Source organism: Apaloderma vittatum, unplaced genomic scaffold (genome assembly GCF_000703405.1).
Source record: "Apaloderma vittatum isolate BGI_N311 unplaced genomic scaffold, ASM70340v1 scaffold8801, whole genome shotgun sequence".
Taxonomy (NCBI): domain Eukaryota; kingdom Metazoa; phylum Chordata; class Aves; order Trogoniformes; family Trogonidae; genus Apaloderma; species Apaloderma vittatum.
The window spans coordinates 1-16442 of record NW_009699596.1 but is presented as its reverse complement, the minus strand read 5'-3'; the positions used below and the strand labels follow the sequence as shown (position 1 = coordinate 16442).

Here is a 16442-nt window from a genome sequence, read left to right as displayed (position 1 = left end):
CCTCTGGGTCCTGTCGCTTTCCCTAACGTATAGGTACCATGTGCTGAGAGGAATTGCTCCTCATACACAGATTAGTAGAGCCGTAGTAGCAAAATGTCTCCCTATGGAAACCTTTGAAGTCAAACATTGCTCTGGACTTGCGCTAGTTGTACATGCATTTCCCATACAGCTCGTCATGTATTTGGGCTGCACTAAACCAGTGGACCATCCACGCTTGGATCAACTACTTGCCCTTCCCTCCATTACTTCTCTTGCAGAAATCAATGGGATGATCTACTTGCTCCTGTCAGTGTATTACTATCAACGGCTTGGCTCAGGTGTAGATGAATACTTTAATTTTAATCAGTGTGTTAGCAAGAAGTTACGGGTGATATTTCCAGCGGCACCACATACTGGAAGGCTATACAAAGCAATCAGACAGCAAAAGAAAATATGATGAACTCATTTGTATTGTCTTTTTTTAAGCTTTTCAAAGTGTAGACAAACTGAGATAATAAAAGTTAAGTATTTACTATGATTTCCTCTTACAAAAAACAAATGTAAAATGATTTCATCAGTACCAGATAATAGGCCTGCTTATTACCAGAGGGCAATATTTTTAATAACTTCACTAAAAATAGGCACAGGCATAAAAAAGCAATGCAATAAAAGAAAAAGTACAAAAGGTAATGAAATATCACCTATTATCGCAGCTCATTTTTGTCAGGAAATAATACTACAAACTTAATATGATACATGGAAGCCTTATGAAAAGCAGTCAGGGAGAGGCTTATAGTCTTATCCAGTATTAGACGGGAGGCTGAGTGATTAATAAGTTGACACTGAAGAGCAGAGAATGGAAATCGTATGGACTTTCGGGAAAGGAAATAGCTTAAAAATGAAACTGTCAGGCTGCCAGGCTGCATGGGAAGAGGCAGAGCTCCAAGAGCCGCCCCCCCCGCACAGCACAGGGGGAGGCAGCTTAAATCCCCGCCAGCCCCGTGCCCACAGCTGCAGCCACCAGCCGCTGCCCACAGGAGAGCGTGACCGGAGAGCCACTCCCAGAATGGGGAGAGGGGAAAATGCATCAAAAGGACAGGTTTGAAAGCAACAGCAAGTTGGGCATTTTGAAGAATGGGGAAAATACGATATTCTATAGAAGGAACAGAAGGAGTAAGATTTAGCCATAGCAGCGGATGAGTTATGGGCCTCCAGCACACACAGTGTGTAAGGATGAGATGTTCTTGATTGCTTTTTTAAATAGCAAGGCCAGATGTTTTGGTGGGATAAAAACCTGGTTTTACACTGACCTTAACGCTGCTCGGGGCCGCAGAATTGTTTTAAATACCCACTGAAGCACCGTTACTTACAACAGCAACGCTGCCATTTGTTGTGGGTCACAAGCCAACACTTCCAGGAGACTCTACATTTACTGTTGTTTCTGAGGCACATTGTGTCTGGTTCCAATCTGTACGTTGTTCACACTGGAAAATGTCAGATGTGGTTTCCAGGACTGGGGATTTAACTGTGGATGATTCGCTATTTGCTTTACTAGTGGTACTAATGGAGAGTCACAACTGGTGGTAAATAGGTACTACACACACAATCAGATCAGTGAAGAATTCAGTCAAAATTGTCCCTGGTAGGTAATTTAGATCAAAACATGTGATGTCTACTGAAAAAAAAAAAAAACAACCAAGAAGCTATAAACATTTATTAACAGATCTTTTAGGAATAAATATGGCTTTAAATATCCAGGATGAAAGCAACGGAATTGTCCTTGTGAAATATATGCTAGTGAATTTCTAGAAAAAACAGACACAGGGCCATTCTGTAGTGCTTCAGTGAAGAGTAGCTCAACATTTCTCCTTTCAATAAGTTGAACAAGCCTTATCTTGAAGTTCATCAAGGACGAATAGTAATGATTTTTCCTGGATCATATTCCAATTTTAAAAGTGACAGTTTTCTTCTAAATTACTAGAAAATAGTAATACTCTTTTATATTTCTGCAAAACTAAGAACAATTGGAACAAATGAAAGACTATTCAGTTCCTTGAGTCCATTCCTGTTAATTGTCAGGGATGATACCCTTTCACAGAATTTTATAAGCTTTTCAAGGAGCAGGCACTGCTTACTCTCTGTTTTCTATGCAAATCATTGATATTTCCTCTGACTCTGGAAATGTGAAACGAGATCTCACATTTTTATCACTCCCATGCTCTGCGGTTTAGGAAAAGCACCGTATCTTCTCAACAAAAAGGGAGAATGCTAGCAGCTACACACTTCGAGTCTAATTTTAGGAGGAATGGAGCCATGCTAATATGCTGCAGTCAACAGCAACCGAGTGCACTCAATAATTCATGAGTTTCTTTCCATGTTTGAGTTGAGCCTGTTGAAAATTTCTCAGGGAAATATCTTTCATCAGAAAGTTCCAATTCCTGTGAACCAAAACTGCTTACAGTACAGGATATGCTTGGACACTTGCCTAATATCTCTTTTTCATATCCAGTTTGAAAGGGCTTTTAAGCTATAATTATGTAATAATAAAGTATTTTAAATATGAAAAAAGTTGTTTCACTACAAGAGAAAACAATTTTTATAAGGTGAAACAAACTGTTACAATCGATCTTCACTGTAGTTTTTTTATTGGTTTTATACAGAAATATTTGAGAAGAAAAAAGATTCAAGCTCCTTTTAATTTGGGCTGGAAAATATTTTCGTAACTTTTTCTGGGCAAAGGAAAACATTTTCTAATTCAGATCTAGTTATGAAAGTTCTTTCACACCTTTTCTAAAGAAAAAAAAAAGCTTTATACTCATGCAGATAAACGTCTCTTTGACCGTAGTGCTGAGTGGACTGTTAAAATTTGTTATGTTTTTACTGTCACTTTGATTCCGTTATTTTTAAATGAATGGCATTTGCATCAGAAGGCAGCAGAATAACCACTTCTTACCTTTAGTCTTTCTGTTACACCATCAGTGAAACTGACTGTGAATTCAGCAATTTTGGGGACTCTGAGTTTTCCTTTGTTCTTCTGGTCAGGCTGATACTCTGTTCTTGTTTTCACAATTACCTGGAAAATACCGACACTTTTAAGGTTTGTGCACACGGCATGTCATTTTTTGTTGTTATTTAGGCTTTTCTGTATAAACCATCCCCTGGACCTACACAAGTATCCTAGAACCATAAATGAACGCAAACTCATCGTACCCTCAGGAACTAAAAGAGACAGATAAATAGTCAGGCAGATACACAGACCTAGGACAGTGAGCTTAATGTATGACACACACTTTTGTTTAGGAGTAGCCATATAATTTTTATATCGTATTCAATAGGCAGAGCGCACAGAGTAACAGCCCATGCTAAAGAACAGTCTCATTGATTAAAAGCCACATCCTAACAAGTCCCACCAAAGCCAATTTAAATTCAGGCCATTTGGTGTTTCATTTGCGCAGGCACCAGATTATCTATATTACTCTCATACTATCACCTTTCACCAGAATATCTCAGTGTCATTTGCCAGCTGATCCAGGTCCTACTAATCTTACAAAAATGAGGTGTCATATGCCAATGGAGAAGCCGTAAGTGGTTTTAAAAGGGTAGAGTCAAATTACCAAAATCGCATCGTCAGTCTGCATTAAATTTATTTGTAATCTAGAATGGTCCTAAATATTTCAGGTAAAATGCACCACCACACTTCCACGTAGGATTCCCAGCCCAGGGACAAGGTCCACAAAGCTTACAACGGTTTGGTGTGGTTGCAAGGTTTGGATAGGTTAAATGCAAAATGACAGGAAGAACATCAATGCTCTTGATCCCAGGGCCAACACATCCACTTTTGGGCCTCCCACTCTGAATCACAGGCCTGCACAGTTGTCAGCCTTGCCTAGGTGAAAATTAAATACTCCAGGAGTGGTGACTGGTTCACATGAGAGTGGCAAGAGTGATCCTAAAGCCCTTTGTTAGAAACAAAAAGTCTTGGAGGATTGAAAAAGATTAAGTGATGCACAAGGTTGAGTTACCAGCTAATGAAGAACTTATTTCCAAATGAAGATAGCGAAGTCTGGTTTGGACCAGAGAAAACCCCAGGTATTTAATCCTCCTGCACTTCATGCCTTGTGAAAATCAGAGTGAAAGAAAATCAGCGAGGAGTCATAAGCCAATTTTCTCGATTCAAATGTAAATCATTAAAGACTGATGAATATTTACATCCTTCAGCAAATCCCTCTCAATAATATTTATTACAGCAGCATTTGCAATATTAAGACTCGGTAAGAAGAGAGGACAAAAAGCCACTCAAATATGTTAGCATTTTGGAACTTAGGATTTCTGATGACACAACACAGATGATGGTAAATGACACATGGGGACACGCTTGATTTGGTGGGTTTGGGATGAACTCAAATTCTACTCTGAACCTACGACTGAAGCAAACCCCAGTAAGCTCTGACATGCAGTCCAGTAGCATACTGTGGACCACAGAAAGCAAAGTTCCCTTTCCAGCCAAAACAAACTGGCCCAGGTTAGCTCTGAGTTACAAACAAGCAATAACCTCATTTTCTCACTCAAAAGAAGGGAAGTGCATGCCGGACTCCATGCAGCTGGCCCCTCGCCATCCAGTCTTTTCACTTGCCTTTTGTAAACCCAGCACAGTAAATTACAGAGTGTCAGCCATCAACACCTGCCAACCAGTGTTCAGAAATTGCACTCATTCTGTTTTCAAACCTACCAGTCACAATATCCAATTCTCCCAAATTCATGCTTCCTGCTTGATATAAATCTTAGCTGCAGACAAAAATTTAAAATATCCATGAGGGCTTTTCCACAAGCTCCAATATTTAGTCTTAATGAAAGAACATTAAGCCAGAACATGAGGGAACAAAACTTGTTTCTAGATACAATTTAATTTTCTTCTGTTTTTTGTCATTAATGCCAGTTTTCTTAGGGGTATTTTTTTAACTGTTGTTATATTCAGCCAATACCAATATAAGCAGGAAAGTCTGAATTACGCTGTCTACAGGGATACAGCATGAGAAAAATAAACCCACACAGCCCTTCACAAGGCATCAGATTCAAGTCCAGTAGCAATGTCTATCACGTCTGTAAATAAATAAGTAAGCTCAGTCCCCAGCCAGATCAGAAACTATTTGAAACACAATTTGCTGACTGTGCCAGCAGTGCAACGCGTGTGCGCAGAGCCATAGTCATCCCGCTGGTCCATGTTTTTCAGAGGTATCAAAAAGCTTTAGTAGGGGAGGTAAGAAGTGCCTTTGCTAAATGCCTTTTTGGCATTGCAAAAGCCAAATATCTGCTCTCCAGAAGTATCTTTGTCAGACACCTGGTGGAATTACCCAGCGGAAGAAAGACGAAGCAGTCAGCCTCTAAAGAAGAGCACAGAAATAAAATGACAAAAGGACAAACAGAAAACTGGAAACCTGTAGCGTGGGGGTAGCATTCAATATCGCGGCAGCAATGATAAAAATGCAATTTTGCTGAGGGCATGGGGTGCACATTTAGAAGAAAAGAGCTACCTCTTGTTCAGTCTCCTTCAGTCTAAATAAATAAGCCTGACTCTGGATCCCATTTTTAAAGCAACCTTCAGCCCCTCTCCATCCAACGAGCTGCCATCAGGATGCCCACACAAAGGCTGCCGGAAACTGAGCTGCGTTCATCACACTCCTCGAACCTCCTGCACTAGTGAGACCGGCCCAGCCAGGGCTGCCTGAGCAGTGCCCAGAAACAGGAGTGAACACTGTCTGACAGTAACACACAGCATACACACACCCCACAGGCACAGTTTTTAGCGGAGAATTTGCTACTCTGACAACCTCCTGTGCATGTGTCATTAAATATTTAATGAAGTGCAAATTTAGAAAAGGAATAATTAATCTTATAGAGATTTTTTTTCTGTATTTTTAACATTATTGGGGTTTTGCTATTTGAGTTGTTTGTTCTGTTTCCATTTTACAGGTTTCTTATTTGGGTCAGGCGGGAAAGATTGGCCTTCCCCTCATTCCCCACCATCACTCCTTTTTCACTGTAGCTTCCATTTTGTCACTGAGAAAAAAGTTCTGGCAGTGAAGTCTTCCAGAAATTCTAACCAAATCGCTGTCGGATGTACAGTAATAAAAACCCCACTGACTCCACAGTCAGTGCAATGATCAGCGTTCATTTATCACTGGCTGCCCCGGAGCAGTTCCATCACAGCCCAGGATCCAACTGTTTCAATGCAAACAAGGTACATTCATCTCCCACCACGACACGTATCCAGTGTTTATTACAAACCACAGCAAACAGAATGATCCCCATTCCCTCTTCTTGTCTGTTCTGCAGCTTTGCTGACTTCAGTAGAGTTATTTTTGATTGAAACCAGCAAAAGGGAGCATAAAATTGGGGTCCTGTGAAGGTCGCCATCCAAAGCACACTGAAGCAAAAGAATCTCCTCATTCCCTTCTCCGCAATGCTGTTACGGTGGAAATGAGCTGCTGTAAAGAGGTAACTTCCAGAGCTGGCAGCGATGCTTGGCTGTGCTCTGGCCTCCTGAGCAGAGACAATAAATGCACACAATCAAACCAGCGCTTAAATTGACAAGTAGTCTCTTGAATATTCCCAGAAAAGACAAGTTCCCTCTCCATCTCCACTGCAGAAGCGCCATTCTGCCTGTTCTCTGCCCTTGTCTCCCTCATTCTCACCTCCTCCTGCATGTTCTGTAAGGCTTGTCTTAACTCTTACTCCTCAGTGAGAAGGGACTGGCTGTTTTAGGTTGGCATCCCTAACTGTGAGCTTACTGAGGCAGACAATTACTGTTATCGCTGGCTTTATTGATCTCACAAAGCAACCTGCACACCTGCAAATGAATATTAAAAAGCAAGAACAGTGCTATCAGTTTTTTGGATTGTCTGAGCCTTCATAGATACCCTTTGAACTTTTTTGACACCTGTCAGCCTGTGTGTTTAGTTATCTAGACCCTCACCCACCACCAGCTTATGCCTGCGCCCCACTTTGTGTGTTGTGATCATCCACCAAAGAGAGCAGCTGCCCTGTCAGCTTAGCCCAGTCCACCTGTAGTCCTTTAAAGTTTCTACTGTGGATGGGGCATAGATGAATATCAGCTCAGGGGATCTTCTTGCACATTATTTTGCTGCTGTGACCTGTTCTTGAAGCTTTCATACCATTTCTCAGAGATCCTCCACCTTTAAATTGCAGAGGGACTGTGCTGGTTATAGCAGATGCACTAAAAGGGGTACAAATAAATTACCTGGGCCTTTCTTCATTTTACATCCAAAATAAGACTGGTTGTAAGAATAGAAGAAGAGAGAAAAGGGCTTCCATGGACCAGCAAAAAGACACATCTAATTACAGGAATCCACAGTGCAGTCCTTGGCGCTTCCTCTATAACCAAGTTTATCTAGCATTTGAACTCATTAACTTCCAATTCAGCAAAGCACTTAAGCATACAAGTAGTCCTATTAACATCAGCAGGACTAGTCAGATATTTAAAGTTACGTGTGCATTTAAGTGCTTAGGTTAGATCAGAGCTTAAGGTGGCTTCAATCACCTTCCCACAGCCAGTTATAATGCTGGTGCCTAGGGTTCCCCTGGCATTCTTCAGCACAACTGCTCAACACGCTTTACACACCAGCATGATCCCAGTATCTCCATATTATTGATGGAGGAATAGGGAAAAAAAAAGAAAAAAAATCAGCTTGATAATGTGCTGAGTCATCCCAGCAATTGGTGGTTGAGTCAGGAAGACAGACCATGGCTCACTGTTACGTATCACGCACCGTGTTTTCTCAGGTTTTCATTAACTGAGTGATAACAGCAGCTCTAGCACTTTCTCCATATACATAAAACATTCTTGTGACGAGGGGCTAGCCAGACATGGCTGGGGTGGGTAGGAAGTCTGACGTTCTATGGAAAATGGCAGCTCTCCACAGAATTGTTGTCCTCAGTCAGGTTAGCAGATGTAATAACACTCTCCATCTCTTGAAAGGTTTTTACTTTCTTCTGATTCTTCATTCCAATCCCTCAAGCACTTTTCTTCAAGAGCTTAGTAGTGCTCTGTAGAAGATGGCCTGTAAAGGTTACAAAACCCCCAAACCCAACAGGACAACAAGCCGCATCTATCCTGCTGCTCCTCACACACAAGATTTTTCTAATGATGCTGTTTGCTAGCAGATTTATCGAGTCCTAAACCTAAATGCGCTTATTATTCTAGACCTAATGCTAGTGACACCACTGGAATCAATAGAAAACCTTTCCTCGGTTTTAATGAATGCAGGACCAGGCACCGTCTCTGTAATGCTGCTTTGGAAAATTATAGGTGTGCTGAGGTGAGAAACAACAGATGAGAGTCTGCGTGTGCCAGCAGGAAATCCATCATCAACAACCTTGAGAAAGTAAACAGTAGGAGAGTGCTGGGAAATCTAGAGATTTTGGATCTGGAAAGAAAAAAGAAAGCAAGCTCCTAACCAAGTCGACTATATTAAAAGCATTCGCTTTGAGGAGCTGAGTAGAAGTGAAATGTGACAAATGGGAAAATATCACATTAAGCACAGAACCTTAAAAAGGATTTTCCTGCAAAGGGATGAAGTATGTGTTTCAGAAAATGAACTCATACGAATTCTGAGTCTTGTCTCGGACTGGCTAAATGTAACATCATTTATTGCTGCTTTATATTTGCGTTTGAGCTCTATGATTTTCCCTGAAGAAATGACTAATAATATTTAACATAACTGGCATTGTGAAAACTTTAAATTATTGATTTGGAAAAGGACATGCAGCCTTGCTGCAATTCCCTCTTCACTGCCATAGTGCATGTAATATATTGTAGTTCAGGTGCTGGAAAGTGCAAACCATAAAAATTTAAAATACTACTTCCCGGGATTATTAATAATGAAGAGTCTCTCACTCTGAGTGGCTGTCAGATTGACAGAAGAGATAAACAAAATGTGTTTCTCCTACCAAGGAGAAAGGTTTCTTCCAAGTTCAAAGCTGGACTTTGTAGTCCTACAAAATGGTTGTAACACCCCCATCAGTTTCCATGTGGATTATTCATGCACACTTTTAAATGAAAATCAGACTCTCAGTTTCATGCCTCTCCATGCCTTTCTTCATTCCTTGCAGAGACAGAACAGAAGATATAAACTTACCACTGGCACTGACATTGTGGTTTCCTTTGCCTTTGTTAGCCAACTGAGCATCAATAGCTGAGAAAGACCTTAGAGCGAGTCCCAGCCGTAGCATGCTGTCCAGCTTACTGAGGATAGCGAAATGGTGATGCCCAGCCTTGGCACTAAATCTGCTGTGCCTGAGTCAATATCTATGCTTATGTGCTACGAGCCAAGGGAAGGCTAAAATTCACCACCTGTTCACACGCAAAATTCTCCAGTGACCTACAAGCTCTAATCCTCACACACAGTCAGCTTCAAAGAGCAATGCGATGTGCACATTACCAACGGTATCTCAAGTTAAAATACTAAGCAGCAAAAGAGTATAGGAAAATAGATGGAAAAAACATGTTTCAGTGCTTAAAACAATCTTTCTTTGCCGGCTTAGGATGAAACATTGATAGACATGAGCAGCTCCAAGTCTACTTCAGCATATCCTGCACCTCCTTCTGACCCTTGAACTGGCTACTGCTAGAAACAGAACATATTAGACTGGGTGGACCAGTAATCTCAGACTAACTGGCAATCACCATGCTGCAGATTCCCAGTTTTTTAGACAATTAGGTCTTTAAAACTGTTCCCAAATAGTTATGGCTATGTCCCATCCTATGGGAGGGGCAGCTATGCTTCCAAATCTACAGGATGAACACATCTCAGCAGGCAGACTTCCCAGAGATTAGTATTAAAATTAGCATAAGGGATGTATGTAATGGCAGTCCCCATGGCATCCTAGTCGCTATTTGAATGCATAAAATGCCTGCAATATCAAGAAGCAAAAAGAAAAGAAAAAAAAAAAAGAAAATTTGAGAAAAGGATGCCCTAGGATCAAATCCATAGTCAATGGAGAGAGCCACAGTGAGCAGAAACACTCTGCTGCTTTTTTCCCCTGTATCATCTCATCTTATGGGTGTTGTGCTGGAAATGAGTTTCACAGAGGGTGGTAGCAAAAAAAGTGGTCTCTTGAATCAGTGCCAGGAGGATATTCCAGGCATAAGGAACATTGGAAAAGGACAGAGACAGCAAATGTAATCAGCCCTGGCATCACCAATGAAAGCAGAATGCAAAGGCTGCAATGGGAGCTGAAAGCAGCTGAGAAGGGAAAGGCACAGCTCGCAAGCACAAAGGGAGCTTGGAAATTATTCATCTAAGTCTCCCTGCAAATCCCTAGGTGTCCAGAACCACCAGGAACCCACAGGAGGCTGCAAAGGGGTGACAAAAATTGATTTCAGTAGGTTCAGCCAAGAGAGGGTATAGCAAAGCAGATAAAAGAATCAATCACTCAGCTGTAGTGATGGTAAATTGGCAAGAGTACATTAGCAGAGCTCCACTGATTTAATCTAAACCACACTGATTTACACTAGTCAAGAATCCTGCCCAGTCTTACTTTCCAGAGTAGTAAGTAATTGGTATGTGGGGTTCACTTCATGGTCTTGCACCTCCACCTGCAGCAATGGGCTTTCATGTCAGAAAAAAAGAAAGGGTTGCAACAGGCTTAGCCAAACATCCATACACTGCCACGCTCCTCCTGCGTCTGTTTGTCCAGGACGCAGCTCTAGGAATTGCAGTGCCGACCTAACTGGGTTTAAGGGATGCAGTGATGCTCACAGGCACAAGCTAGCTTTACACCACCTAATTCAGCCACTGATGGCAGTGCAGTTAAGGAGACAAATTTCTGCACAGGCTACACAAATCCTGAGATTTTCTACAGTGAAGATCTGCAGTAGCAACACATTATCTGCACGCAAGGGAGGCAGATGAATTCCACCCCGGGTGCCTGTAAAGGCTGCGAGCATGTGCTTGGATGGCAGCGCTGTCCTGCCACGAGTGGATTGCCCACGAGCAGAAGTGTTCTGTGTGCTGGGGCAAGGCTAGCCCAACAGCAGCCGTACCCAAAGAAGAGGAGGATGAACTGCCAAGAACCTCAAGTAAGGCCGTCCAAAACATGCACACCAAATCAAAAAGGTTACCGCAGAAACCCTGCACTGCCAGAGTGTGCCTTGCTGCAAATATTTATTACAGCCTTAGGAGCAGAGGCGGTATTTACATTCAAATATACATTTAGAGGACAAATGGATTTGCACACTGAAGGAGGGGGACAAATGTCAGAGGAGAGGGAGGGTTGAAGTTTGGTATTTGTAGGGATTATTCCCTTCCTTTCTTTTATTCTTTCCCTTTGCATTCTCTTCCTCCCTTTTACTTTTCCTTCCTCCAGCTGCCACAACCACCAGCCCTGCCCCATCCCTCCTTTTGCCAGTTGCTCCATCCCACCAGCACAAGCAGGAGCACAGACACCTGCCCCCAGCTGTGTTGGAGGGAGGGTTGAAGTTTGGTATTTGTAGGGATTATTCCCTTCCTTTCTTTTATTCTTTCCCTTTGCATTCTCTTCCTCCCTTTTACTTTTCCTTCCTCCAGCTGCCACAACCACCAGCCCTGCCCCATCCCTCCTTTTGCCATTTGCTCCATCCCACCAGCACAAGCAGGAGCACAGACACCTGCCCCCAGCTGTGTTGGGACACCCCCCCTCCAGATAGTAGCAGGGAAGCCTGAGCTGCCTCTGGCCCCACCACATGTAGCAGCACCCCAAAACAAGCTCCATCCTGCCCTGACGGTGCCTTCACGCTGGCTAGAGCCGATGTGCACTGCTGAGCTGCAAGGAGTCCCCTAGGTACAAAAGCACTCAGCCAGTGTACTAGTAATTATGCCTGCTCAGCTGGCCAGGACAAAACATTATTTTCTGTTAAACCAATGGAGACAGGCTGTGAACACAAGTAACCCTCCTGATTTTCAGGAATTCTTGATTGCTCCCTGTAAACGCGTGGCCTTGCCCACTTGGGGAGGGGTGCAGCCCGGGAGGGCAAGAGGCAGGAGCATGGGATAGGAAAAGCATTTGGAGAGAGCAGTTACATCCATGTTTTTTCTTTCTTGGGTTGGATGGCAGGAATTTGTCACCAGATAAATTATTTCTCAAGCCTCCAGATGCATTCAAAATAAAGAACAATGGACCACATGATAAGCCTTCTGCAGCCTTCACCACAAAAATGATGCCGGATATTTTTTTCATCCTCGACAATAGCTTTCATGCACTTTTGTGTTATGTAAAATTAGGATTTTCACTGCCGGAACCCAGGCATTTCCTGCTGGATTATACCCCATTGAGCTTATGAGACCAAGGGGTCCCCAGTTGTTGGTCTCATTTAAAATTTCAGCAAAACAGTGTGGTCCCTGACAAGCTGCATAGCTTTTAGCATGATCATTGCAGAGACACGTAACAGTTACAGCTGAAGCACTTTGTCTTTGCCTAGGAAAATAAGTGAACGGCTAGCCTTTTCTCCTTTGATCCTAAAAGAAAAAATACCTTTTTTTTAATTATTTTTTTCTGAATAAGAAGAACTGAAATTCAGAGACATAAAAAGCCAGGTCAAGGGCTTGTCACTGGTGATGGCTATTATCCTTGTTACATGGACGGATTTCAGCAAAAAGGCCACACAAAGAGGATTTAAGAGCATCCGTCTCTGCCTTCTGCAAATGTCGCGCCAGCAAGAGAACAAGGGGCAAGGGAAGTTCTCAAAGACAGTCAATAAATATAAATACACAGCAGGCTTAGCACCCTAGGGGAGAAATTACTGTCCTGGGTACATTTCTCCCCTTGCAGCCACACAACTGCTGACAGAACAAGGAGAATGCTGATGTTGCAGGCGGAACAGCACGAGCCTTGGGAGGAAATATCCTTGTTGATGGAAAAAGAAATAATCTGTCCAGTGGCCAATATTTTTTTTAAAAGGTTGCCAATTTCAAAACCTCCTTAATTCCTGCCTGTATTTTTTCCCGCAGCATCAAGGTGGATCAGAGGGATCTGCCAAGCTCACAGCGCTTTATAAAACAAACCTGTTAAGAAAGCATCCCCAAAAGGACAGCCAATAAGTTTAAGCATACCTTTAAGAAAGTGTTTCCCCCTATCACTACAGGAACTACCTGAAAAGAGATGGGCTTCAGGGATTACATCACATGAGCAAAAGCCTCATTTTGATATTCTTTCTCTGGAAGGGAAGCCATACACAGAAAACACTTCAAAATAGATAAAGCTATGGTGAAAGTCCTAAAGAGATGACAGTCACTTCGAGCGACTCTCAAGTGATTCAGTTACAAAGATATCCTTCAAATGAAGAAAAATCAGGTGTTTAAAGCCCTTAAAACAGAATTTTCAGTCTGTACATTCCATAGGTTTTGTGAGGTGCTTTTAATGATCTGCAAAGGTAACTACATTGACAAACAAGAGGTTTATTTTTCTTCAACTTGCACGCAGCTGTCTTGAGACTCAACTGCAAAAAGCCTACAAATTAACGGAGCTTGCAAACCTTCACCATGCAATATACATTCACCAGCCAAAGGCACTATTACACACTGGGAGTAACAGCACAGACCTAGTATGCTCTTGGATCACTAACCAAAACCTGTACTACTCCTCCTTCACCAGAGTGAAGCCCCCAGCTGCAGTCAGACCTCCTTCCTCTGGATTTGATGCACCCTGGATTGCCCTGGACCCAAGGTTAGATCCAGGTTGAGAGCTCACAGTTATTTAAATGAAAATACCTTGTAATGATGAAAAGAAGCCCAGAAATAGGAGCATTTAGAAGGCTTTTTTTCTTCTTTTTTTTTTTTCTAGATTTCTCTTACAGGAAAATGCCAGTGCTCAGCAGCAGCTGCTGAGCAAGCAGGCAGCAGGGCTGGGGCCATTGCCTCCCTGTGGTTAAACGTGAGGAGCAATAGGCTTGCATTTGAGAAAAGGAGTGAGCAAAGCCCTTCTGAGCTTGTTGCACGCAGTCCCCGATACGAAAAATGGTTTGGCTCTGGTCATTCATGCATCATCCCATGCACCAGGCACAGAAAGAACCATGGCTTATGTTCTCTCTCTCCCAAGCTATTACTAACTGATGGAAGGTTTTAGGAATAGACAGGAAAAATGTCAAATCTATTTTAAGGTGTTTTTTTCTCCCTACCCCCTGACTGCAAGGGAAGTCCAAACAAGAATACACCCTGAAAGACTTGAAATCCATGTCTACTCTTCCTCAGGCTCACCGTCTGACTGAAATCGGTAGCAGTTTTGCTTTCCTAAGTACAAAGCTGAAATTTCCCCCTATCACTTAACCTTTGTCCCAGAATTTCACCTGAGGCTCAACTCCTTATTAGCAGGTCTTTAAACAGACCCTCTGCCCAACAGAATCCGTTCTACAAAGAGCAGAGGAAACAGACTGTGAATTATTTTGCCTTTATCGTAAATAACCTCTCCTTCTTGTGAACCGATCTCCAGTTGCCGTTACCTCCAGGCCTGCTGCACACAGGAGCTGAGCCACAGCCCGCAGAAATCAGTATCGTTGACTCTAATGAGTTCTGAATCACGCTTTGCACTCCTGGAGATACATACCACTCTTCCAGCAAAGAAAAATATGGATGTCAGTAGGTGCTTTGACAGTAATGTATGCTAATGAAGGTAATGCAGCCTAACAACACGTGAATTATTGATGTAGGCATGTTTAAACAGAAAAATCAGTACTGAATCACACCAGACCAATACACTCCAGTGTTTGTTCACCAACAGGCAATTGGAATGTGGTGGTCGTGAGAACATTCATTGCCACTTTATTAGCTTGAAAGGTTTTTTCTTAGGTTATCCATGTCTCAACTGATAGAAAAGTCATTTAAATTTCGTGTCATGTGACGCCATGCAATCTCAATGAACCATTTGTACTAGCATCAATGAGCTTATTTTACACACCTGTAGTTTCCTCTGAGCTTTTCAGACATTTATGATAAATCATACTGCTTTGCCTGAATTATTTAGTTTATTACTATTGAACAGAATCATAGCTAGGGGCTGGCTTAGCCTCTCGTTCACAACAATTCATGGAAGTGTAACTCTCCTGAACGCAGCAAAGTCGCTCCTGATTGCCAGGAGACATACGGAGAATTAAATCAGCTCCTTTGTCTGGCACAGCTCTGGTTCCCAGGATGGCAATGCAGTTGACTCAGCTCTATCACAAAATAAACACAGTTTGTCCTTCTAGACAGTTTTATCACATCCATTGTCATGTTTTCCTAATGTATTTAAAGAAAATTCATTTTGTACTACAGTAAAAACAGGATATATGCTCAATAATCATAAGCGTTAATTTTACTATTATTCAATTATCCTGTGAGATCTAATCATTCTGTCTGACTTTTGGGTGAGTTGGCTCCATCTCTGTGATATCTGGGAACTACATTGCAGACAGGCTTTGTTATTTTTAAGGACTGTTGGGGCATGCAGATTTTTATGGTCTCATCATGTCCTCACCAGGTTACACTGATATGCATCATCACTGCGTTGATACAGACAAAAGATTTCCCAGTACATAAACCATCTAAAAAACCCCAACCACTGAACTACAGCCAACCACCAATGCATGTTTCTAGACATTTTTGTGCTGTATTCAGTTCTGAGAGCGTTGAGTGGGCAGGGGAAAAAGCTGCCCCCTGGCTGGAGCCACCGGGGGGAAATGAATCCCTGGGTTGCCCCATCGCCGCCCCGCGCATGGAGGTACTCAGCCGCTCTCTTCAGAGAAAGCAGCATACTCAATGTCCAAATAAGCTTTGCAAAGCCATGGAGCAGAAAAAAACCCTTAACTGAGATAATTAAAATAGCTGCTTATTTCGGAAGAGTTATCACATTACTCTCAATGCAGGCAATTAATCTTACTGATAACAACACACTGTAAACTGCTCCTCATTTTTTCCGCTGCTTGCAAGAGAAACACGCTAAGCTATTGCCATTTGTATTTATGAAGGAATACTTGCAGCTTTTTTGAAGAGGGAAGGAGTTGGGGGGGACAGCTGAATGCTTATTTGCCACGTTAAAATAGATAAATAGAAAGATAACCCCTTCTCACTTACTGAACAAACACTACAACACAGTTCCTACCATCAGAGACCTGCAAGTCACCAAGGTGGCAAAACCCAAGGGACATGTATGAGTGTGGAATCATGCAGGGATGCCATTCACATTTGTTTTACCTTTTCCGGAGCCGGGAATTGCAGGTGATTTACTTCCAAAGGTGTGATCAAAGGAACTGTTTGAAAACCATCTTCGTTGGGTGGCTGCTTGCTGCTCTTGTCGCTCAAATTACTCCCCAGCTTCACCATTCTCAGACCTTGCTTTCCAGACCTAAAACCAGCGAGATGCTCAGTGTCACACGGGGGGTTTCTGCCTTTACCCCGGCTTGCTCTGACCCAGCCTGTCGCTCCCTGGACACAGCG

General features: G+C 42.5%; 1 protein-coding gene across 2 annotated transcripts in view; it reads right to left on the bottom strand.

Moving 5' to 3' along the window:
- Window positions 1–16368, bottom strand: part of LOC104280712 (neuron-specific protein family member 2) — a 33187-nt gene extending 16819 nt beyond the window's left edge. Inside the window, exons 1-2 of one of the 2 annotated variants that reach the window (XM_009878447.1) lie at window positions 16200–16368; window positions 2933–3052 (exon numbers count right to left, since the gene is read on the bottom strand). In XM_009878447.1, coding sequence (XP_009876749.1) covers window positions 2933–3052; window positions 16200–16328 — 249 coding nt within the window. In that variant the 5' untranslated portion in view covers window positions 16329–16368. The remainder of the gene's footprint in view (window positions 1–2932; window positions 3053–16199) is intronic. The other variant, XM_009878448.1, reaches the window with a different exon arrangement.
- Window positions 16369–16442: the final 74 nt, after the last annotated feature.